The 24,598-nt window shown below is 42.5% G+C and overlaps 1 protein-coding gene across 5 annotated transcripts in view; it reads right to left on the bottom strand.

Moving 5' to 3' along the window:
- The window catches only part of Trak1 (trafficking kinesin protein 1), a 127,042-nt gene extending 104,207 nt beyond the window's left edge, over positions 1-22,835 (bottom strand). Inside the window, exon 1 of one of the 5 annotated variants that reach the window (XM_046436393.2) lies at positions 22,552-22,835. Coding sequence is in view for 4 of the 5 variants with exons in the window: in XM_058576616.1 (XP_058432599.1) it covers positions 20,615-20,705 (91 nt within the window). In the remaining variant the exon portion in view is untranslated. Of the gene's footprint in view, positions 1-20,614; positions 20,875-22,551 lie in introns of those variants that run through there. The other 4 variants (XM_058576616.1, XM_058576618.1, XM_058576619.1 and 1 more) reach the window with 4 other exon arrangements.
- Between the last annotated feature and the right edge of the window lie 1,763 nt (positions 22,836-24,598).

Genomic DNA, 24,598 nt, shown 5'->3' with positions numbered 1-24,598 from the left:
GTACTTTGGATAATCATGTCCATCACATTCCACCTTCATTGCTAACCCCCCACCCCATCTCTTCCCCTCTCACTCCTCTGCCCTATCTAGAGTTCATCTATTCCTCCCCTGCTCCCTCTCCCTACCCAACTATGAGTCAGTCACCTTCTATCAGAGAAAACATTCAGCATTTGTCTTTCTGGGATTGACTAACTTCACTTAGCATTATTTTCTCCAACTCCATCCATTTACCTGCAAATGCCACGATTTTATTCTCTTTTATTGCTGAGTAATATTCCATTGTGTACATATGCCACATTTTTTTAATCCATTCATCTACTGAAGGGCATCTAGGTTGGTTCCACAGTTTAGCTATTGTGAATTGTGCAGCTATAAATATTGATATGGGTATATCCCTGTAGTATGCTATTTTTAAGTCCTTTGGGATAGACCGAGAGGGATAGCTGGGTCAAATGGTGGCTCCATTCCCAGTTTTTCAAGGAATCTCCATATTGCTTTCCATATTGGCTGCACCAATTTGCAGTTCCACCAGCAATGTGTGAGTGTGCCTTTTTCCCCACATCCTCACCAACACTTATTGTTGTTTGTCTTCATAATAGCTGCCATTCTGACTGGAGTGAGATGAAATCTTAGAGTAGTTTTGATTTGCATTTCTCTAATTGCTAGAGATGATGAACATTTTTTTCATATATTTGTTGACTGATTGTGTATCCTCTTCTGAGAAGTATCTGTTCAGGTCCTTGGCCCATTTATTGATTGGGTTATTTGGTTTTTTTGGTGCTTAGCTTTTTGAGTTCTTTATATACCCTAGAGATTAGTGCTCTATCAGATGTGTGAGGGGTAAAAATTTGCTCCCAAGATGTAGGTGTGCACCATGATCAAGTGGGATCATCCCAGGGATGCAAGGTTAGTTCAACATAAGGAAATCAATAAATGTAATTCATCACATCAATAGACTCAAAGATAAGAATCATGTGATCATTTCAATAGAAGCAGAAAAAGCATTTGACAAAATACAGCGCCCCTTCATGTTCAAAACACTAGAAAAACAGGGATAACAGGAACATATGTCAGCATGGTAAAGGCTATCTACGCTAAGCCCTAGGCCAACATCATTCTAAATGGAAAAAATTGAAGGCATTCCCTCTAAAAACTGGAACAAGACAGGGATGACCTCTTTCACCACTTCTATTTAACATGGTTCTTGAAACACTGGCCAGAGAAATTAGACAGACAAAAGAAATTAAAGGGATACGTATAGGAAAAGAAGAACTTAAATTAGCACCATTTGCTGATGATATAATTCTATACCCAGAAGACCCAAAAAGATCCACTAAAAAACTTCTAGAACTAGTAAATGAATTCAGCAAAGTAGCAGGATGTAAAACATCCATAAATCAAAGGCATTTCTGTATATCAGTGACAAATCCTTGAGAGGAAAATGAGGAAAACTACCCTGTTTATAAAAGCCTCAAAAAATAAAATACTTGGGAATCAACTTAACGAAAGAGGTAAAAGATTTATATAATGAAAACTACAGAACCCTCAAGAAAGAAATCAAAGAAGTCCTTAGAAGATGGAAAGATCTACCTTGCTCTTGGTTAGGCAGAATTAATATTATCAAAATGACCATACTACCAAAAGCATTATACAATTCCGATCAAAATCCCAATGACATTCCTCATAGAAATAGAAAAGGCAATCATGAAATTCATCTGGAAAAATAAGAGACCCAGAATAGCTAAAGCAATCCTTAGCAGGGAGAGTGAAGCAGGTGGCATCACTATACCAGACCTTAAACTATACTACAGAGCAATAGTAACAAAAACAGAATGGTATTGGCACCAAAACAGACTGGTAGACCAATGGTACAGAATAGAGGACACAGAGACCAACCCACAGAATTATAATTATCTTATATTAGACAAAAACGCCAAAAACATGCATTGGAGAAAACATAGCCACTTCAACAAATGGTGCTGGGAAAACTGGAAATCCATATGCAACAAAATGAAATTAAACCCCTTATCTCTCACCATGCACAAAACTCAACTCAAAGTGGATCAAGGACCTAGGAATTAAACCAGAGATTCTGTGTCTAATAGAAGAAAAAGTAGGCCCTAATCTCCATCATGTGGGATTAGGCCCCAACTTCCTTAATAAGACTCCTATAGTGCAAGAATTAAAACCAATAATCAATAAATGAGATGGATTCACACTAAACAGTTTCTTCTCAGCAAAAGAAACAAATTTATTTTTAAAGGAAAAAAAATTAATGTATCTAAATCCAGTCTAGAGTTAAACCTCCAGGAAAACACTCAGAAAATGGACTATTACTATTTCAATTTGTCATGCCAGTAAGTAAACACAAAGAATACTTTGGATTTCTAATTTCCTTGATGACTTCTCTTAAAAGTGAATATGTTATATATTACAACTATTAATAACCAGGGGGAGGTTATTTACATGAAAATTTTCAGTGTCGCTATGACTGCAATTAAAGTACTCAAAACAGAACTAGTGCCTAGCCAGATGGAGCCCATGTAAATGGGAACAACACTTAGCGTAAACAGTTTGACAGCATGTTTGGAAAACCAAAAATCTGTCCATAAGCCCTAAACCCACAATTGCACTTAGAACTAAATCTAAGAAAGGAATCCAAGAAATCTAAAGTGCAAAATACATAAGCCTAGTTTTGGTACACTTGATGAAGTAAAAAACATGCATAATAAGGTTCCTCAAAAAGTTAAACTCAGTCACCACGGGATACAGCAACTCCATTCCTGATTATAATTTAAAAAATAAAAAAATGAAAGCAGGGACACAGATATTTCTACACCTGAGTTCAAGACAGCATTATTCACAATAGCCAAAAGGCATGATCGACCCTAATGTCCACTGGCCAATGAGTATATAAATTAAATGTGATAAACACATACAATGGTAATAACCCAGTATTACAAAGGAAGAAATTCTAACACATTATACATGGGTAAACCTTGAAGACCTTATGTTAAAACAGTCATAAAAGGACAAATATTGTATGAGTCTACTTTTAGGAGGTATCTAGTGTAGTCGACTCATGGAGCCAGAAGTAGCACAGAAGAGCTGTGGCCAGGGACTAGGGGGGTAGGGGCGGGCAGGAGTGGAGCTATTATTTAATGGGTACAGAGTTTCAGATGGAAGGATGAGTGGTGGTAGTGGAGCTGAAGGGTGATAATCGTTGCAAAACAACGTGAATGTGCTTCATGCTGCTGAGCATTTCAGGTGGTTAAAATGGTCAATTTCAATTTATATGTATTGAACCACAATTTAAAACACAAACAATGCCATAATCCACATAGCCCAACATCTGTCCTTGTGTGAGGATTTCTCATTCCTAGAGAAATCCTCACACAAAGAACCATGAGATATTTTACAGGATGGCTTCTATAGCACTGTCTCTCACACCCCAACAAGGAAATGAGCTAACTATCCTTCAGCAGTAGAGGCAAATAAACTGTAAAATACTATATGGCCATTAAAATGAACAAATTAGATCCATATACTGTCAAGTACCGTGTAACAATGTTTTGGCCAACCACAGACTGCATGTACAATGAGGGTCCCATAAGATTATATTAAATGAGGGTCCCATAAGATTATATTGCCTAGCAATGTCACAGCCATCCTACATTTGTTCATGCGTGATGAAATTAGCTAGGGATGTATTTTTTAGAACATGTCTCATTAAACAATGCATGACTATATATCAACATCAAAGATATCAAAAGCACGTTGGGTGATGAAAAATTGCAAAGGGTGTATACAGTATAAAACCACGAAAACTTAAAAATCGGCAAAATGCATATGGTGGGGTTTCTCGCCACACACCAAGCAAGTGAGCAATTCTGCAGTAGACACTACCTGGGTGTCCTCTACTCCAATTCAGTTCTGCCGCTATGTGCTTGGGGACAGCAGCAGATGCCCCAAGCTGAGTGCTCAGTCCCCAAGGCTGCACACCCTCAGATGCCAAAAGCAAGCTTGAGATAGTTTTCCCTGTGCTTCTGACTCACTGACTATAAATCAGGGTTCCCTCAACCCTCTCCTTGGGTTCAATTAATTTGCTTGAGCACTCACAGAACTCAAAGAAAGACTTACCTATGTGTTCTGGTTTAATACAAAGGATACTACAAAGGAACAGATACATAGGGCATGGTGGGCTCGAAGGGTACAGAGTTTCCATGCCCTCTCTGGGTGCCCCACCATCTACATGTTCAGCTATCCAGGAAGCTCTTTCAACCATATCAAAAGGTGACTAGACAAAAGGGTCAGGATCCAGTGGACAGACCAGGCGGGGAAAACCAGCAAGGCCTGTCAGTCCAGATTCTTCAGCCTGTCAGTTCAGATCCTTCAGGGTATGGGGCAGGATCCCTTCTGAAATGGAGTCTTATCATCTACTATCAGACAAAGTAAGTTACAGAATTTCTCCAGGGCCAGCTCCGAGGCAGGTAGAAGGTCAGTTTCTGAGGCTTGCCTCTGCCAAAAGAAATTCTAGTTTCTGTGTCCTCCCTTGGGGGAGAAGCCATGAGCCAGAAACTTGGAAGAAAACACATAGATCACAAATATCACAGTTGTTAAATAGACATGGGGGTGCAATACATCTATAAATCTACATTTCTATATGTCAACTCTCATCTCTTCAATAAATGTTTAAGAGATGTTCATTGCATTGCCAAATACGACCTTCCTATTTAACAAAAGGGTGGTATTTAAGCAAATCACAACCATATGACAGAATATATAAAGCCACGAATATCAATTACTTGTTCAATTCTTGGGAGGGGCCATTCAGCAGAACCTGGAATGAAGACCTGGGGAAACAGGGTTCCAGACAGAGGGAATAGTAAAAACAAAGGAAGGCCTGTGGCAGCCCCTGTGGCAGGGGCCAAGAGAGGAGGAAGGTGCAGGACAAGGAGCCCCATCCCCCAGGAACTCCTAGGCCTGGGCAGGGAGTCTGGGCTACAGGAAGCTGCTCCTTGAGCATGCCATGGCCTGATTCAAGGATTAAAAAATGACTCTGGCGGCTTGCAGGGTGGACAGACTGAAGGGGCTAAGAGCTGGGAGTTGGTGAGGAGGCTCCCACCACAAGCCAGGCCAGAGATGAGGGCAGCTCAGGCCAAAGAGCAATGGGTGGGAGAACTGGTTGAAATATTTGAAGATGGATATACAGGACCAGCTGATGACCTACCTGGGTACTATTATAAAGACAACACAGCTGAAGAGAAAGATGCTTGTGATACAAAATTAAAAGTGGGAGGGGACTTCCTACATGGACTACAATCATGTAAAAATTATACACAAGCTGTAGTTTTTGAAGTAGGTTTTTATACAGAAGCCAGACAATTATATTAATCTACAAAAATTTGTTCTGTGCCAAGGTTTTAAGTATGCTTGTAAAAACTCGATCATATTTCTCTAACAGATTTTTTTTTCAAATTATGCAGAGACAGGAGTAGCTTTGGGGAGCATTAGGATGATATACAATGCTTCCTTAAAACTGAGACTGTAAGATGCTATAATTGATCGTGTAAAAATTAAATACACTGGTGCTCACTCATTCAAACAAATATTGTGTTCTTCAAGGAAGAACTGAGAGGAGGGGTCAGGGTGCCCTCTGATTCCCAGAATTCCTTGGCATCCAGCCCACTCTGGAGTGGGGACTCATTGGTAACCACTGAGGACACACCTGGTACAGGAAGGTACTGGGAAAATCAGGACCACTTGGGTCAAGTCTCCTGAAAAAGAGGACAGATTCAAGGAGTGTCTTTGAAAACCTCTTTAAAAAAGGAAATATTGCAAGGTGGCCTGATGACATTTATTTACTTTTTGGTTGGGCTGCCACATAAAGTAACCTAAGAGTGACACCACCCAATTAACAATGATAATGTTCCTGAAGCCAAGCCCTCATAAAGACAATAATCACTTTGTTTTGTGAGCTGGTTTTATCAATAAACTGTGCAGTCTGACTGTCTCCCAACTCAGCCCCAGATAGAGTACTCAAAATAAAATTGTTGGTATTTTTCTTTCAATTGGTAGTGACAGAGAGGCAGGGGGTCAGTTTCTTGACTTCTAGATTTATTGCCCTCTGTTCACTTTCTCCCTTTATGAGGAAGAGAATTAAGAAAAAAGAAGGAAGTATCCCCCAAATTTTGGTTCTATCACCTTCAAAGATTCGCACTGGGCTGCCCTCCCGCTGTTGCTATTTCCAAAAGAGATGCAAGCTGTACCCCCTACTCCCATCCACAACAGACCCAGAATAACATCAACCTGGCTGGAGCACATCTCTCCAGTCCCTCATTCCCTCAGCCCACGTTGCAAAGACACGCAGGTATGCCCTCCCGCCCCAGGTCTGGGCTCCATGCCTCCACCCCTGCTCTTCTTCCCATCCTACCAAGGTTATGCTCCTTTGGCGGTTGCACCTCTGCTCACACTCAGCCTTCTACCTGGCACATTTGCCCTTACCTGCCAACCACGCCTGTGCCCTCAGATCCCAGACAGAGTAACTTCTTCAGGGCCACCTTCCTAGAAAACCTGGGCCAAAGCTGGCTCCAACGTTATCTTCTTTCTCAACGCCTGGCATTTTCCACCAATCACCATCCGCACTGGGTGACCAATGACCATTTGACTGGGGGATTAGAGCAACAGAGTAAATGCTGCAGAATGGAATGAGCAAGAACCTGTTCTTCACCAGCACCTCTGTGCTTCGCACTGGGGAAACCTGTCCTCTCAAAACACCGGGCAAGCAGTGAGGTCTATCACTGAACATTTGGGAGACCTGAGGCTTCCACCAAAATGCATAAAGACAAGACTTAGCTTCTGGGTTCTACTCCTTCACTCCTCCCTAGGCCTCAAAGGGCCTGTCTGTGAAATGACAGACAGAGCTCACACCCTACCTTTCATGGGCAAGGGGCTGAGCCAGGTCAAAAAAATACAACTTGTGACCCTGAACCAGGAAATAATTTGTTTTGCTATTTTTTCCCCACCTCTAACATGATTATTTAAATTTTTTCTTAGGGACATGTGACACTGTCCAGAGACATTTTTTGGCTCCCATAACTGGGAGGGGTGCTACAGGAATCCAACAGTGGAGACCAGGGAGACTCCCAAATTTCCTACAATGAACAGGACAGCCCCACAACAAAGATTTTCAGATTTAAAATGTTACCAGTGTCATGGCTGAGAAACTCTGCTTTTAAAGGACATTCATGAGACAGTTGACAAAATCTGAATAAGGAGTCTGGGTTAGATCACAGCACTGTCAGAATTCATTTCCTAATTTCAGTTGTTACACTGCAGTTATTTCAGGGCACGTCCTTGTTACAGAACACCCACTAAGCATGTAAAGATGGTGGTCAGGGTATCCTCAACTTACTCCCAAAGGGTTGAGGCAGGGTGGGAGGAGAAATGAAAAGTGATAAAGTTAATGGAATAAAATATGAGCATTGGGAAACCTGAGTTGTGTTATAGTTTGTACAATATCTCTAAAAATTATTTAAAAATTAAAAATATTTGAAACGAACAAAAAAAGTCAAGAGGCTGCTGCCAATCCACTTTCTGCCTGGCACCTCTACGATTTCACAGATAGGGGTATGGGACTTCCTGAAAGAACTTCCCAGGTAAGCTTGCCACAGATTTAGAAGGAGGAAGAGGAAAGAAAAAAAGGTCTGAAAACATTTAGATGCTGTCACTGGTCCCAAAGTCATTTTGAAAATCTCTCTTCTACCGCCTTCACTTGACTGCTTCCCCCTCCATATTCCTTGGAAAAGTCGCTTGGGTCAGTGAGGAGCATTGGAATAAACACCCTTCTTGACCAGATCCCTTCGTGTAGACCCAATTACTTCCTTATAGAAAATCTAGAACTGAAATTGTGGGGGTGAGATTTGTGTTCGTACCAGGCTGACTTCGAGACAGGCACATGGATTCACACCCACACACAGCACATGAGATTTTTCTGTGTCCTCACATTCTCACTGTACCTAGTTTTATTAAACTTTTTAAGTTCTACAAATTTGATAGGCAAACACTTGTATTTTGCTTTTATTCCTTGTCTAGTTTTATTTGGTTTTTTAAATATCTTTAATTAATTTATTTTTATGTGGTGCTGAGGATTGAACCCAGGGCCTCACCCATCCTAAGCAAGCACTCTACTGCTGAGCCACAACCTCAGCCCCCTAGTTTTATTTTTATGAATAACAAATCTGTACTTTCTTATTTACATTATTTCTATTTCTCTCTTAATAATATTCAAGAGTCCTGTACAGACACACTGGCCATTGGAGCTCTTCTCCAAGTTGCCAACACGAGTCCTTTTTCTTTTCTTATCCCTGGGGTCATTCACTATGTATCATTGATGTACAGAGGGGCCTCTTCCATCAAATGCTTTGCAGTTGTTTTTCCCAGCTTGGCAACTGTTTTGCCTGCCCTCTGCAGGCCTCAGCTTCTCCATGTTTGTGTGGCTTCAGCCACTGGTGGAGCAACCTGCCTGGTTACAAAGTTGCATAATTCCTGTTAATTTCAGTGTCTAGTTTTGCAGAATATGCAAGTTTTTCCAAGAACAAACATATCATATTTCAGTAAGAATCTCTGTACAAAGTTTGTTTGTTTGTTTTGTTTATTTATTTATTTGGCAGTGCTGGAGTTGAACCCAGGAATATTTTATTCCTGAGCTACACTCCCAACACTATTCTTTTTTCTTTTCTTTGGAGACAGGGTCTCCCTAAATTGCACAGGCTGGCCTTGAACTTGCAGTCTACCTGTCTCAGCCTCCCAAATCACTGGGATTACAGGTATGTGCCACTGGGACAGCTAAAGTTTAATTTGTACACTCAAGCTGATGGATCACTTTCTTCATAGTTGTACCATGCTTACAGTTCATGCTGTGCTTAGGATGGCCCTCCCATGTCAGGATTATTAAAATGTCCAGTGATATTTTCTTTTAGAACTATTATGGTTAATTTTTAGATCCACTGTATCTTTGAATCATCTGGATTTTATTGAGTTTAAAGGAGTTCCATAGGGATTCAGCTGAACTTTTAAAATAATGATGGAGTCTTAGGATAAGCACGTGAGAATTTACATATATTAACTATTCTAATCCTCCCAGCATCTCTAAGTGTCAGAATTCTTACTGTCCCCCATTATACAATGGATGCATTACAACACTGAGAGGTAGAACAACTGGAGCCACATCATATAGCTAGCAGGTAGTGGACCCTGTTTTTTCTAAGAGTCTGGACCAGAGGCCACAGCCCTAACCACTACCCATGCTGCCTGCTCTTGGCCCTAGGAGACCCTTGAGCTCCTAGTAACTCCTCCTCGTTATTCTTCTTTCTCTCACTCCCAACTTACAATCTCTCAAGTACTTTGAGAGTTCCTTAAACACAGAACGTAGCTAATGCTTCCCTTTTTGACCCATTCCGACTTTGTCCCAAGCCAGGGCACCATGTCATGTGGGGTATGACTGATCTTGTCAGTGGTTCAACTTCTGAAGGACTTATTACATGACTGCCTTTTGCTCTGTAGGCTATGCTACCAGATTCCTTTCTCGTCTAGTGATTTAACATGGAGCTCTTCTTCTAAACAGTGCTGGGATTAGAGGACATTGGGCAGCCCCCAAGGTGGCCTCCAGTGATGAACCCCCTACACTGTTTACCTATTAGGCTTTGCAAGCACTATTATTTTCTCATAAGGGTCATGATGTGAAAGATAAGGGCACACTAATGTCCGAAGGTTCACATTGTACTGTTAATTGTGGTCAGGGAGGCAGAGTAGGCACTACTACTGACTTCCCATTAACTATACCCTTCTTAGTATCAAATCCCTGAGCCCCTGGAAAGACTACCAGTGTTAGCCACCCACCCCGGCAGCAAAATATGACCACGAGGCTAGGTTCTGGCCAATGAATAGAAGAAGTGGTATATAAGCTTCTACCAAAGGTTCCCCTGCCTTGGGAAGCTTAGTCATGACAGCTGGAGTTTCAGGAGCCTTCTTAGACAGGAGGTGACCTTAAGGATGGAAACTATCATTAGAATGGTGAAACCAAAAGAAGGGAAAATCCTTGGCCCCTGAGGGCAGTAGGGCCACACCAGCATTGCCTGTCTCTGAACTTCATTTATATGAAAGAAAAATAAAGATTATCAGGTGAAGTCACGGTTCTATGCAGCAAATGTTAATCCTTACTGATATAGCTCCCTTTAAATGACTGGGAACTCTCATTCTCTAACTCTCCGTAGCAAAAACAGGATATCTCACTTGGCCTCCATCTTACCAATCTCCCTCCCATCTCTTGGGTTTTGCTGCTCTAGTCTGGGGTTCAGGTCATTTCCTATTTTCAAGTAATTAACTTTTACACTTACACTTGGGTTTTATCATCCCTAAGCATTCTTGCCCAATATTTGTGATCAGACTCTCCACGCTTCTGAGACAGCCTGAGCAGCTGTCAGAGTTCAGGACCCAAATCCCCCACAGTCCTCTCCTTCCCAAAGTGTCCTCTTAGTAGTAGACAAGGAAGGCCAGCTAGCATCAAGGGGTAAACTCTGAGATTAAAAAAAAAAAAAATTAAATTCCAAATCAGGAAAACTTTATTTTATTAATAGAGCAATACTTTGTGAATCCACAATGCCAATTCTGGCCCCACCTTTCAATGTGTTCATCTGTTTAATTGTTAACCTAAATCATTTCCTGGAAAGGAAACTTTATTTATAAATGAACAATAGTTACTTTTTCAAAGCCTCAAATGAGATCATCTGGATATTAAAAGATTTCAAAGTTATCCAAAAAAGGTCTATCTCCAGCCTTAGGATAGGCAGTTAGACAAAATAAATAAACCATACAAGTTAAACCTGACAGCAAAACGATGCCAGGCTACCTGAACTAGGTTTCAAATCAACAGGAACATAAATTTGGCTTGTCGAAAGTGACAGAGGACAAGCTACTCTAAAGCAAAATACAAATAAGGAAATACAAACTTGTAATAAGAGAAAAGTAGTAAAGTACCTCATCAGGTGATGCGGACACTGTGCATGAGCGTCAGGTGCAATCCAAGTGTCTAAGAAGTGCACACTTGAAGGGTATGAATAACCACTGAGGGAGGATCCCGCTCTGCTCTCCCAGGTGAGGAGTGAGCCTGCTGGGGTCAAGACAGTAGCAGCAGAAACCAAGAGGGTTCTGAAAACATTAAAAGTGCAGCCACACTGGAGGAGAGAGGAACGATCAGGTGTATGGGGTTTCTTTTGGCAGTGATGAAAATGTTCTCAATTGATTGTGGTTATGATTGCACAACCATGTGGGCCTACTAAAAACTATGGAATTGTAATATTTATATGGATGAATTTTATGGAATACAAATGTTATCTCTATGAAGGCAGTTCCAGAAAGAAAAAAAGGTTGGGGTGTGGCTCAGTAGTAGACTGCTTGCCTAGCATGTGTGAGGCCCTGAGTTTCAACCCTGATACCCAAACAAACAAACAAAAAAAAGATTCAACCAGAAAGAATGTGAAGGAATGACAGCTGAGCACACCTACTGGTACCCATAAGAACATCAGCACACCTCTGGGAAGCAGAAACACTGCTCACAAAAGAGAAACAGGAATCCAGCAAAAGGGTTAAGTTACCTTCTACATGCCATGTATGGAAAGCCCAAGGAGCTTCTGACAACTTTTACAGACACCGCTGCTGAAGATGGGTAAGCAAACGAGATTTCATGCTTACAAACAATGATCCCTGGTTGCATAGCTTTCGATGACATGAAAATGACTGTTCCCAGCTTAACAGGCTGATTGGGTGGGGATTACTGGACTCACCAACTGCCCTGGGAATTTTATTTTGGCTTCCTAACTAAAAAAAAAAAAGGAGTATTTCCCTCTTATTGTTAAGTTGGTGTCCTGTTATAACTATGTCCTTGAAAGTCTAGGCAATGGCCCACAGGGAAATCCAGACCCCTGCCTTTTTTTGATAAATAAAAGTTTTAATGAAACACAGTCTCACCTGTCCCTCCTACAATAAAGGAGACTCCTGACTTGCAAAGCTAAAGTATGTCCTCTCCAGCCCTTCACAGAAGTTTGCCAAGCCATGCTCCGGGCCAAAAGAGCCATGTCCCTCCCTGACCAGCCTCACCCCAAGTCTTCCAGCCCAGCAGGGCTGAGAGGTGACTGACACCAAGAGGCCTTTCCTGAAAGCCACCAGCACAGCTCAGCCATCTGAGTGCCTGTGACCTCAGAATCTTCTTGAATCCAGGTTCATCTGGTTCACAGTTCCTCCTTTACTTCCCCTCTGTAGTTCACTGTGCACAACCATTTCATAACCCTGTGACTCTGGGCCAATGGAATGTAAATGGACATGACTTATTCCACGTCCAACCAGCGGCTCCGAATGTACTGGGTGATTGGGTGCGCCCTCTTGAGTTCCTGTCTTCTGCTGCCCCTTTAGGCCAAATCTCAAATGACAGATAAAAAGAAGCAAACCCCAGATGAAGCCTAGTCAATCCTAAGGTCACCTGTGACCGTCAGTAAGAAATAATTGTTGAGGCAGGCACTGAGATTTCAGAGTTGCTCTTGGCATTTCTACAGCAACGCCTGATTCAAAGACATGTAAAGCATAACATGTCTGATAGCTAGAAGAATAAAGTTCTCTCCTTACATGTAGACTAAGCAAGAAAGAAATGGTCACACTTGGCTTTAATAACACTCTGCCTTACAGGAACTACTTCTAGAACTAGCTCCAGCAAATAGAGCTGATGGGCACAGAATTAGAGTGCAGAAGAGAAGGCTGAGAGGAAGGATTTCTTATGTTCTACACAATTAAAGCTGCCTTTCTTGTCAGACTACCCTGACAAGTAATTCCCTTTTCCTGCAATCTCTTTCAAAAGCTGAAAACCCAGGGACTTGCAGGAATCTGGCCTTGGCCTTCAGGCTCCCAATTCCTGTTGTTAGTGCATCCTTACACCACTAGGTGGTGCTGCAGCCTCACCTGGACAGACCTCTCATTCTCCCTTGTCGAGGGCAGTCAGAATTCAAATCAAAATGCAAAGCAAAGGAGAATGGGCACCTGCAAATTTTTAGGTCCTTTCACAGTTCAGATTCGCTCCTTCCCTTTTCTATTTACATCACATACCTACAGGGCGCACGCATACACATACACACACACACACACACACACACACAGAAATAGCAATTAAAATAGCATTGAGCACTGGAATTGGAACCTACAGGTATAGCAATCTGAATGATCTGTTCAAAGGACTTTTCAATGCTGACAAGAGTATAATTATGTGTTTCTCTAAAAAGCTGACAACTACCGTGGGGAGCTGAGTAAGAACCAAATTCCTCCCAGGTAAAGAGATGGAATGTCAGGATCCCTCAGCACGGCTTGCCCTTTCTGCATAGCTGGAGGCTGGAGGGAAGGGCTGCTTCAGGAAGAGGACCCTGCCCACTGGCTTGGCCTGTCTTTCCAATCATTAGGAAGCAAAACTTTGAGCAGGGGTGTAGCTCAGTGGTAGAGCAGCTGCCTAGCATGTGCAAGACCCTTGGTTGGATCCCCAACATCGTGAGGACAACAGGGAGAAAGAAGTTCTTGCAATGTTTGAGCAAGTAGGTACCTACACCTTCCATCCCCCAGTGGTCATCTCCTACAGAGCCCAGAGCTTTCAGCCTTCCTTCTTCATTTTATTCAAAGTTCATATCTCTCTCTCTCTCTCTCTCTCTCTCTCTCTCTCTCTCGTATGGGGATTGAACTCAGGGACACTCAAACACTGAGCCAGTCCTTTTTGTATTTTATTTAGAGACAGGGTCTCACTGAGTTGCTTAGCACCTTGCTTTTTGCTGAGGCTGGCTTTGAACTCATGATCCTCCTGCCTCAGCCTCTCACACCGCTGGGATTACAGGTGTACACCACCACACCTGGCCAAAGTTCTTCTCTTCTTGCTCATTTAACTCTAATAATTAAAAAAATCTATGGTACATTGATCAACCACTAGGTAACACCTGTACTAGCTTCCTGCTTCTGGCCAAACCCCAGACCATCCCAAATGTGCATCATGATATATGCCTTTATTATCACAGAACCCATATTATGAAAGAGGGTAGAAAGGTACTTGTTACTCAGATGCAATGGGGAAAGGGCACGTTTATAACAGGCCAGCCTGGTCACATGTTGGGAAAGCATCAAAGGACATGAACCCAGCTTGGCCTGTGACCTTTCGCCTATATCTCAGTTCTCCTGAATGTTGCAAAGCTTCTAAAGCCACAGCCAACCTAGATCCACCTATAGCTGCACTATTTTAAAATGGAAAGAAGAAATTGTTTCTCTAGTAAAGAGGGAGAGGAGAAAGCAGATGAAGAAAAGGGCACAGGAGAGATGGAGCGAGGAGAGGAAGAAGGAAGAGGAAGAAGAAGGAAAGTGGGGAGGAAGAAGAGGGGGCAGAAACAGGTGGGAGGAAGGGAGACATGGTTTGGGGAGGGGAGAGAAAAGGACAAGAGGAACATAGAAAGAAAGGAGGAAAAGCAAACTAAAAATGAAGGTTATCCCAGAGACTCCTATGGAAACAGTGTGCCCAGGGGACCCTGGTGTTGCCACAGCTGCTAATGCTGCTGCAGTTCACAAGTGATAAATACCTTGTAGCCCTTCCCAGAACAATCCCCAGAATTGTTTGCTCTGTTTTGCAAGATAGATGTCTGGAAAACTTAAAGACTGAAATCAAAAAAATGTGGTGATCCCTGGTACATTTATTATAAGGCACTCTGTAGGCCCAGAAGGTGACCCAAAGCACACTCCCTCTCTTTCAGAATTCAAAATCCAAGCCCAACAGGCAGTGAAAAGGACCCAGCTATGCAGCTGCTGCCCTTCCTCCCACTACTACATAGGAGGCGGGCAAGTAAATACTGTACCAGAAAATTTCAATGTGAACTGGGGTGGTTAGAAGCAGCTTTGGAGAAATTGGCAATTAAGTTTAGATAGAAGCAAAAACAGTTGCTAATGTTCCTTGAACACTATCATGCACCACAGCACTAGGCTCTTCACAGGTATCATCTGAATCAGCGATAGTTTTCTTATGCCCCTTTTAGAGATGGAGAAACAGGGTCAGATACTGGATGAGCTGCCCAAGGTTACAAACCAGGAGTGCTACCACCATGAATTACATCCAGATGTCTCTGCCCCAAAGCCAATGCACTTGAGGCCTAAAATCTCAGAAAGTCACACTGCTTCTCCCTGGGGAATATCAATGGGGTCTGATCAGGCCAAGATATGTGAGTAAGGTGTGTTCCCAAAGGAGAGAGTTCATGATTCCTTAAGAAAGTATAATGGACCAGTGTTCAATCATTTTACACCCTGTGTACGTCCAATAAGGATTCAACAGAACCACAAGAATAAACATAAAATAAGAGCAACCTCTATACTTTATTAAAGAGAATAAGGCAGGAGAGTGCAAAGGAAAGACTTTACCAGAATAACTGCTCAATGAACACCTAAGGTAACTGTGCTTCCTAGAAGCCAAAGCAAAAAGAGAAACAAGCACACACTTATGATCTAATAAGTGGAAGAAGACTCAAGAAAGAAATGAATAGTTCTAGCATGAACCTCAAGTGCTCATCAAAAAACTTCTGAGATAAATATGGAATAACAACAGAAAGAATCTTTAGTCATTTTTTATGAATGATTCAGAAAGACTAATAATGTCTATAATCAACTAGTATTTGATTTTCAAGTGGAGGTCATACTTTAAAGATCTATGAAAACATTTTAATTGAGAGTCAGTGCCTTTCAATAAACTATAAAAATGCACAGGGCTGTGCTTTCAATATATTGCCATTAGCCACGTGTGCCTATTTAAATTCAAATTAATTCACATTGTATAACATGTTAAAATTAATTCTTCAATCACAATAACTGCACCTCAGGCACTCAAAGGCCACACATGGCTAGTGATAGAGATGTAGAATACTTCCATTGGACTTTACACAGAGCTTCAGAGGGGATATCTTTGAAGTATTCTCACAAAAAAAAAAAAAAAAACAACATCATTTGCTTTTCCCAATAAGCCCTTATTCCCATTTGATGGCTAGATAAACATATTCTGCCTCCCCAATAACTTCAGAGGCCTGCACAGCCTGCACCCCCTGCAGGCCACGCCCCATCACACCCAGCAGATTCCACTGCAAGTCTGGCCAGCCCTGACACTCCCAGCAGGACAAGCACAGAGAGGAGCCAGCCTCCGGGATCAGGGAGGGCAGGAATGGAACAAAAAGAAGGACTCCCTGGGAGCAAGGAAAGGGAAAGAGAAGAGTCAGCCTGGGGTAAGGAGAACCATACTTCTTCAGGACAGTTGCAAGCATGTTGATGGAAGAAAAAAACAGAATAAATCTGGGGCCCAGAATAGAGAAGAGAAAACCCTATGGCCCAGATTCCAAGACAGCAAGAAAGAGGAGAGGAAAGGAGCCTGTGAACAGTGACAACCGCAGGGCAAAATTCAAACAGCTCTGCAGCTGCTGCCCTTCCTCCCACTACTAACCCAGAAACAGACATCCAGGGTTTTCCTCCAGGCCAGAGAGAGATGGATGGAAGGATAGGCAGACAAATTGGTAGGCAGATGGACAAATGATTGCGAGACAGATAGACAGATAAATAGGTAGATCAGTAGGCAGACAAGCTAAATTAAAAAGCAGTATGAACAAAGAAGCTGATTAATTAAGCACTTACTGTATGCTAATGGCCTAAGCACTCTGCATGCACTACATTTAATGCTCACAGCAATCTTGTGAGGCAGGCACTATATAATAAGTCCCTCTCTACAGCTGATAAAGAAAAAAATATATAAATAATACCTTGTTTAGAATTACAGAGGGAACCACTTCATGAGCTCAAAGTGGAGATGGTTAGAAAGTGATTTGCAGGGCTGGGGTTGTAGCTCAGCGGTAGAGCGCTCGCCTAGCACTTGTGACATACTGGGTTCGAGCATCAGCACCACAGAAAAGTAAATAAAAGTAAGTAAAGGTGTTGTGTCCATCTACAACTTAAAAAAAATTTTTTTAAATAAAGTGTTTTGTTATGTCTATCTCAAGTTGTGCAAAAGACAATAAAAACTGCTCTAGGACTAGGGATGTAGCAAGGCCCTGGGTTCAACCCTTAACACCACAAACAAAAAATTTTTACTCTAGGAAATACCACAAGATGCTCAACTTCTACACACAGAGACGAACAAAAATGGAGACCACAAGTGCCACTGTTTTCTACACCTGAACAGGCAAAGAATAAAGCATTGGATAATACCCGGGGTGCAGATGATGTGGCTCACATTCTCCCCGTGTTATCTGAATAATACACAAACTACAACCTCTGACAATATTCACCAAAACTGAGGTCCCTGCTCAACGGAGTCTCACAGTTTCACTGCATGTTGGCTCGGATACGTGGATATCCCCCAGCCCTGTGTACAACTGCAAAACACTGGAAACGATCCACAGATCCATCACTGGGAATTCATTAAATGAACTGTGGCTCTTGGAAACAATGAACAATATGTCACCACAAAAGGAATGTGATGGATGTGTGCTGAAGGGAAAGGTCTCCAGTACAGAGCACAAAAAGCAACGGTATGGTGTCTAATGTCCTCATTCGTAGAAAATTCTTAAAGGGAGAGGGACTATGCATACATTCGCATGCTCAGAACATTAACCTGCTCAGGGCGGAAAACCCCCAGGGTGCCTGTTTAAACTGCTGGGCTTTTTCTGTGACACACTTTTTCATGCTGAGGCAACTTAGGGTGGGCTCTGGGAAGCAGGACTTCTTTAAGTTTCTACAGAGGCAAGACAGAACAGTGCAAAACTCTTTCAAACTGCAAGGGAATATAAAAGCAATTTGATGAATCACAATTACTTTCTTTCTCCCCTGGAAGGAAATAGGACAGAAAACATCCAAGTGAGTAGAAAGTAATAAGGACAAAGGTTATTTTGTGAAACTTCTGTTTGAGGTCTTATATATGAATATGAGGACTCACAGTATAAAACAATGAGATTTCTGGTTTTTTGGGTTTTTTTGTTTTGTTTTGTTTTACCATGAATCACAGTCAAAAAAGTTCACAAAATATGGGGAGTCATTAAGAGGGCTTTATTCCCTAAGACAGACTGCCTAGATTTTAAGCTTGGCTCCACCACTAAACTGTGCAACTTTGAACAGGTCACGTATGTAAGTTCTCTGTGCCTTGAATTTCCTCACTTGTAAGAGGAGACGATGGTAAGATATACTTCATAGGGTTGTAATACTGTGTGACTGTGCCTCCAAGATATCCACCCCCCAATACGCCCCACCCCCTGGTCCTTACCTGCTCTGTGTGGTGACCTTCCACACTGAATCACCACCACTAGCCCATAAGTCTAAGAAAATATGAAGGAGTGACTTTGTAACTTCTAAGGTTAGGTTATAAAAGGCCCTGCAGTCTCCACCTTGGACTGCTCACTCCTGGCCACAGTGCACCCTGTGTCCTCTCTCAGTCACTCTCAATCATAGGCCCTACAGGCTTAGCAGGGCAGGAAGAACTGGAACCAGGGGCTGAGGCCCAAGACTGGCTCCTAAGTCAAAAGGTGACTTTCTTTTTTCAATTATAACTTATTATTTACCTGTCTCCTAAAATGGCTGGAGGCGGGTGAAGACTGTAATACTCTTCTGTGATATAGTAGATATATTAAAAACTAGTTTCTAGTGCAAAACTTAAACCAATTAGAAGGAAGACAAAAATATACCACGCACCTGAGAACTATAGCCTCAATTACATGTCAAGAATCTTACCAATACACTATAACTACATTTTACTATTTACATCAAAAACCCTGTGTGATGCCGGGCCTGTAATCCAAGCTACTTAGGAAGCTTAGGCAAGAAGATGGCAAGTTCAAGGCCAGCCTGGGAAACTTAGGGAGACTCAGTCTCAAAATAGAATTAAGAAGGGCTGGGAATATAGCTTGGAGATAGAGTACTGGGTTTCATCCCTAGTACCGCCCTCCCCTCCCCCCAAGAAAACCCTTCCATGGTACTACATTTACCCACTCCAGGATGAGGAACACAAAAGAAGGAGCCAGCCAGTGGCCTCAAAAGTCACGTATACCATATTTAAAAAGCATCATGAGTGTTTTGTGTTTTTGGAAAGATGTTATGTCTAGAAATCAACATAACAGAACTCCCAGGACTCCCTCCCTCATTCCACTCACTTGCAAAACTGATCAACTGTTAAGCAGGGGAGGGCCCACAGAGAGAGAAAGCAAAAAAATAAAAAACAAAAACAAAAACAAAAAAAAAAAACCTTCTGAATTACAAATGTGGAAAATACTTGCAATTCCCTAGTTTCTGAATTAATTTTCTCACTCTTCAACAAAGGGAGATTTTACTGTCCACTCTTTTCTGTTTATAGCCACATAAGTTATCACTCAGACTACAACTTTTCAATGGAAAACACTTCTTAAAAATTATACTGGGTGGAAACTGGTAATGCCTTACTTTAGTTAATAAAATGTACAAGTCCAAATATTTTATTTAAGTATATTCTTGGAGGATAAAACATCAAGTTTGATGGCTTAAATTAATGATAGGAAAAGAAAAATTCCTAAATAGTGGCCCTTTGATGAAGAGTACTCCTGGGTAGAATTGCTATAAGCACCCTTTCCTAAGCAATTGTCTTTGAGTTTTCAGGATTACAGCCACTCCTTTATACCTCTGGACCGGAGAGCAAGAGCAGTTCTCTGGAATGGACCCCAGTAAAAAGCTGGCCCTGAATATCTGCTAATTCAAAAGGAGTGCAATAATAGCAAGACTCGTGCAGGTTCAAAATGACTTTAGGCTTATTCAATAAGATTTATATGTTTGGAAGCTAGGACTGTCTGGAATGGATAAGAAGAACATGTCTCTAAGGAATTCACTGGTTTCTGGTCCAGATAGCCAAAACCAGAGTGTAGACGGGACAGAAACCAGATGGGTCATCGTACCATCAGATTCCGATCACCTTAGAGGAAATGAGTAAAAACGTCAGCCCCAAGCAAGAGTGACAAACCAAAGCAGACATGATCAGCAAGCTCTCCATCACCAGGATGTGGGCTGGGACCACAGGGCCAAGAAGAAAAGACAGTGAGGAAAGGTGGAAGGGAGCGAGGGAGACACTGTCTAACTCAGTTCTTCACAAGTGAAAAACTCCTTGCTGGCCCAGGAGAGGCTCTGAGAAACCAAGGAGGAAGATGCAAGATTAGAGAAACAGCCAAATTGGAAAGGCCAAGAGGGGACCTTAGCGACCTTGCTCAGCTGCCACAGAGAACTGTGAAGGGAAAGGGGGTCAGAGTCCAGAGAGCCTTGTCCCAACTTAGCCCTGTGCTCTTGACCTTCAGGTGCCACTGGCCGTCTCTGAGCCCAGACCAGGGGATGCAGTAAAGACATGCAGCTTCCAACACCCCTCACCCTGCCCATCAATCATTCAACATTGCAATCCCCCTACCACACAGCCACAGAGCAAGAGAGAAACAATTTCTCTGGTCTTTTCTCCTTTCTGGCCATACCACAAAGAAAACAAACAGCAGACACACCGGGAGAAAACACTTACCACAAGAGTTTGTCTGAATGACCTTCCCCGGGCAGAGTGCTGGCACAGGCTGGGCCTTTACAGGCTGCCCCAACTGAAAAACCAATGCCATGTGCAGAAAGAAACTCCAAAGGCAATTCAGAGAGAAAAGAGATCCTCCATGGGAGGCCAGCTTGGGTACGGCTGCTCTTCTGAGCCTTCCTCAGCAGTTTTCTGAGTTTGCTTGTTGGGACAAATCCTAAGATTGTGAGCTGCCCTGGGTGCACAATGCGTTACGTAACTCCAGCAGCCTGGGAACACTATCGGCTCATCTTGTTAAACCACCCCAAACAAAAATGACGCACCCCAAAATGTGATACCTCTAAGTTGTGGGTAGGGGAGAAGCAAGGATAACAGGGCTTTGTGACCAGCATTCAGTTTTGCCTAAAATTCAAAAGAGAACAAAAAGTCTGTTCATCTCGGAGCTCACAGGGAACTGGGGGTGGAGTGCCTGTACCAGAGGCTGGATACCAGGCAGTGTCCCAGGACTGCAGTGGGCAAAGCCTCGGGGCCACACACACATTCTTAGGGAAATTCAAGGTCTCTCAGAGAATGCTTTATTTCAGTCTATGTCTTCCTTTCAATAACCATCTAGTAAGACTTTATCCTGAGCAGGTTCCGCATCATCCGGCTACCCAGAACCTCAAATGCCAACAGTGCCCATGTTTACGCTTCTGTTTACTGAGTCATTGCCAAACGTGATAGCACTGAGCTGTTCCTCAGCTCTCCTATGCTGCTTGCTACAGATATCCCAGCAAAGGACCTTCAGTTACAATGTCCTGTGGGGTTTGAGGTTTCAGCATTGCATTCTGCCATTTCTTTGCCCTCTGTGGTCACGTTCAGAAAAAGAGAAACTGGTTAAACAGGCTGGTTGTTTCCTGGATTTCATTGGTACAGACTCTGCTAGAATCCCAAGGGTAAGTTCACGTGTTCAGACAAATGAAGATGCAGCTGGGATATCGGCTCCTCCATGAAGCCACCTGGTCCTCCCCAGCCTCTCCCTTCTAAGGCTGCTATAGCCCCTTCCTCAGTGTCCTCCCCTGTGTTTCTGCCTGATATAACACCCAGGAGATCCTCAAAGCCTAACTGGTAATACAGAACAATGAGAAGCTATTGGAAGCAAATGTACATATTTTAAAGTGGTACCAGGGCATTATTTCAAATAGGAAAAAAGCAAAAAGAAGACAAAAATGAAAAATAGAGCAAACTTCTATATGAATGCAACAGGTTTAACTGTTTGTTACTCATTGCTGTTCTATACACCATCCCACACCACTTCCATTCCCAGCCTTCTCTTGGCACTAGCTCAAGGGCTTGTCTCAATGTTCCCCTGGGGAAAAGAAACGAGGAAGAGCTCCAGTACAAAGTGTGTGAACAGTAGATGCTACCAGTGGACCGGGAGGTGATTATTCAGTTCCTGGGACACTGGGAAGCTATGACTGACACAAGCGTCTGAAGAATGGATGTCTGTGCAGATCTGGATGGTCACTGCATGTGAGGAAATACTGCATGTGGTTCTCTGTTTCTGCATCCCACCATGACACTACTATTACACCTACCTCTGTCTGAAGAAACAGCCTCAGGGAAAGAAGAAAGGGGACAAACTACACTAGCATCCATGATGGGCCATGCCCGCTGCCCAGGATTCAGTGTTAATATTTTTAACCATCATGACAGTTCTAGAAGGTGTCATCTATATCTCAGGCAGGTCAGTGACTGACACAAGTCACAGAATGGTTCACTGGCAAAGCAGGTTCTGGATGGGAGACCTCACAGTCCCAAAGCTCAGCCTTTTTGCATTTTGGTGGTTTCACCCCACATTCCTCCCCTAGACCTGCTCCCCTGGCTGCATCCCTTCCCCAATCTTCATTGAAGTCTGCCTCTCTCCATCCATTCCTGGCAGGGAAAGGGCCCCATACCGGTAATGGTGCAGGCATCCCGGTACACTCTGTCGCTGGGAGCATCTTCCACAGCTTCGCTTACATAGTGTTCTTCAGGGATGCCCGGGCTGCAGGCTAGGACTGCATGGTTGCACGCCTCCAAAGGGGGCACGGAGCTGGCCAAAGTGTCGTCGTGCGGAGCTGTGGCGTCCAGCTTGGCAGGTTTCAGGGGGAGGTGCCCACTGCCATCGGGGGCCCCGCTGCCGGAGTCTGGGGCAGTCAGGAGGACAGCCCCCGGTAGGTCTGGCACACCAGCAGGGGCGGCTTATAGAGAATCTATGAGACAATCAGAGAGAAGGATATGGTTACTTAGAGTCTATGAATATATCTAGAAAAACAAAATCTTTATAAAGTTAAGATGATATAGGTTCAGATTGCAAATTCTGAAAAAAGTTTCCTATAAGGCATCTCCTATTACATTCTTCAGTTTCAATAAAAGAATTGCAGTGAAGTTCCATTCAACTAAACAGGCTTCAATGCAGACCAAAATACAAAGCACATGGCTTCATTTACTTGTTGACATCTATTTTGAAGAGCTTTAGGAAATGAATAATCTGCACTACAGCTAGAATGTCCTGAAATAAGGACATCGGGGACACCTGGCAACCACAACCTGTGGGAAGAGCTGTGAGCAAGCATTACAAGGAACACAAACTGACACATCACTATAGGAATTATGTATATAATTATGTATACACAAAGCAAGGAGATGCTGTTATTTGCACACTAAATTGCCTAAGACTTGATGCTTCTCTTAAACTCTTCCAAGTATGATACAGTCTCAACTCTCTAAGAACTTTAAGGCATGTGAACCTTCGGCTACAGAGAGAAATGAGGTGATTCCTTTAAGAACCTGATTAAAACTAGATCTTATTCCAAAAAATATATGCAGTTCCAGGAAATTCAGCCCATTCATAGGTTCGGGGAAGCCAAGGAGCCCAGGTTGAGGCCCTTGGGATTAGTAGATCTAGCTCTCTCTAGAGGCCACTACAGCAACCTTGCAATTAGCATCTCCATTTAAAATCTGCCTGGGAATGGATGAATTCTAGATAGGAAAGAGGGGTGGGAGGCAAAAGTAGGGGGCAGAGGATTGCAAGGATGGTGGAATGTGATGGACATCATTATCCAAAGTACATGTATGAAGACACAAATTGGGTGTCAACATACTTTATATACAAACAGAGATATGAAAAATTGTGGTATATATGTGTAATAAGAATTACAATGTAAAAACAGTACATGTATAAAGACATGAATTGGCATGAACATACTTTGTATACAAAGATATGGAAAATTGTGCTTTATGTGTGCAATAAGAATTGTAATGCATTCTGCTGCCATGTATTTAAAAAAATAAAATCAATTAAAAATAAATAAATAAAATCTGCCTGGGATTAAGACAGGGAAAAGGTGGGGAAGAGAGAGTGTACAGCAGCAGCTATTAAGGATAGCACTTGCCCCAGGAAGAACAAACCTGCATGTAGGTGAGTTCGCCACACATTTCAGGAGAGCTCTAGGGCCTTGGAAGCTGACCTTTAATTCAACAAGGGCCCTCCTCTCCTGGCCTATAATACTGCTTGTGTGTGTGTGTGTGCACACACAAACACACACCTGGAAAAAATGTTATATGGAAGTATACAATGAATCAGAATGCACTCTGCTGTCATATATACCTAATTAAAATAAGTAAATTAATTTTAAAAATGTTCCATAAGAGCTCAATGAACAAGGCAGGAAGCCTACAAAACATTCTTTCATACAAGGGATTTCAAAGTGTGGTCTGAGAACACCTGGGGCTCCTGAGACTGGCTATTTTCTAAGACACTTTCACACATGTAATGGAATTTTCCAGAGACTATATGATGGGTGATGATGCCATTGTTTTGAAGGCTAATTAGTGGAATGTGTGCTTCTGTATTCCTGTGGTTTAAAATCTTAAATTTAACTTCTAATGCATGAATCAATATAATCCACAGAATTCAATATATACGAATCAACATAACCCACATAAATGAAAGCAGCTGGG

The sequence above is a fragment of the Marmota monax genome, unplaced genomic scaffold (assembly GCF_021218885.2).
Source record: "Marmota monax isolate L192 unplaced genomic scaffold, Marmota_monax_Labrador192_F-V1.1 WCK01_AAM20220418_F8-fsc00021, whole genome shotgun sequence".
In the NCBI taxonomy this organism is placed as follows: domain Eukaryota; kingdom Metazoa; phylum Chordata; class Mammalia; order Rodentia; family Sciuridae; genus Marmota; species Marmota monax.
Note: the sequence above shows the minus strand (reverse complement) of the source record. Positions and strands in the feature narration are given on the sequence as shown.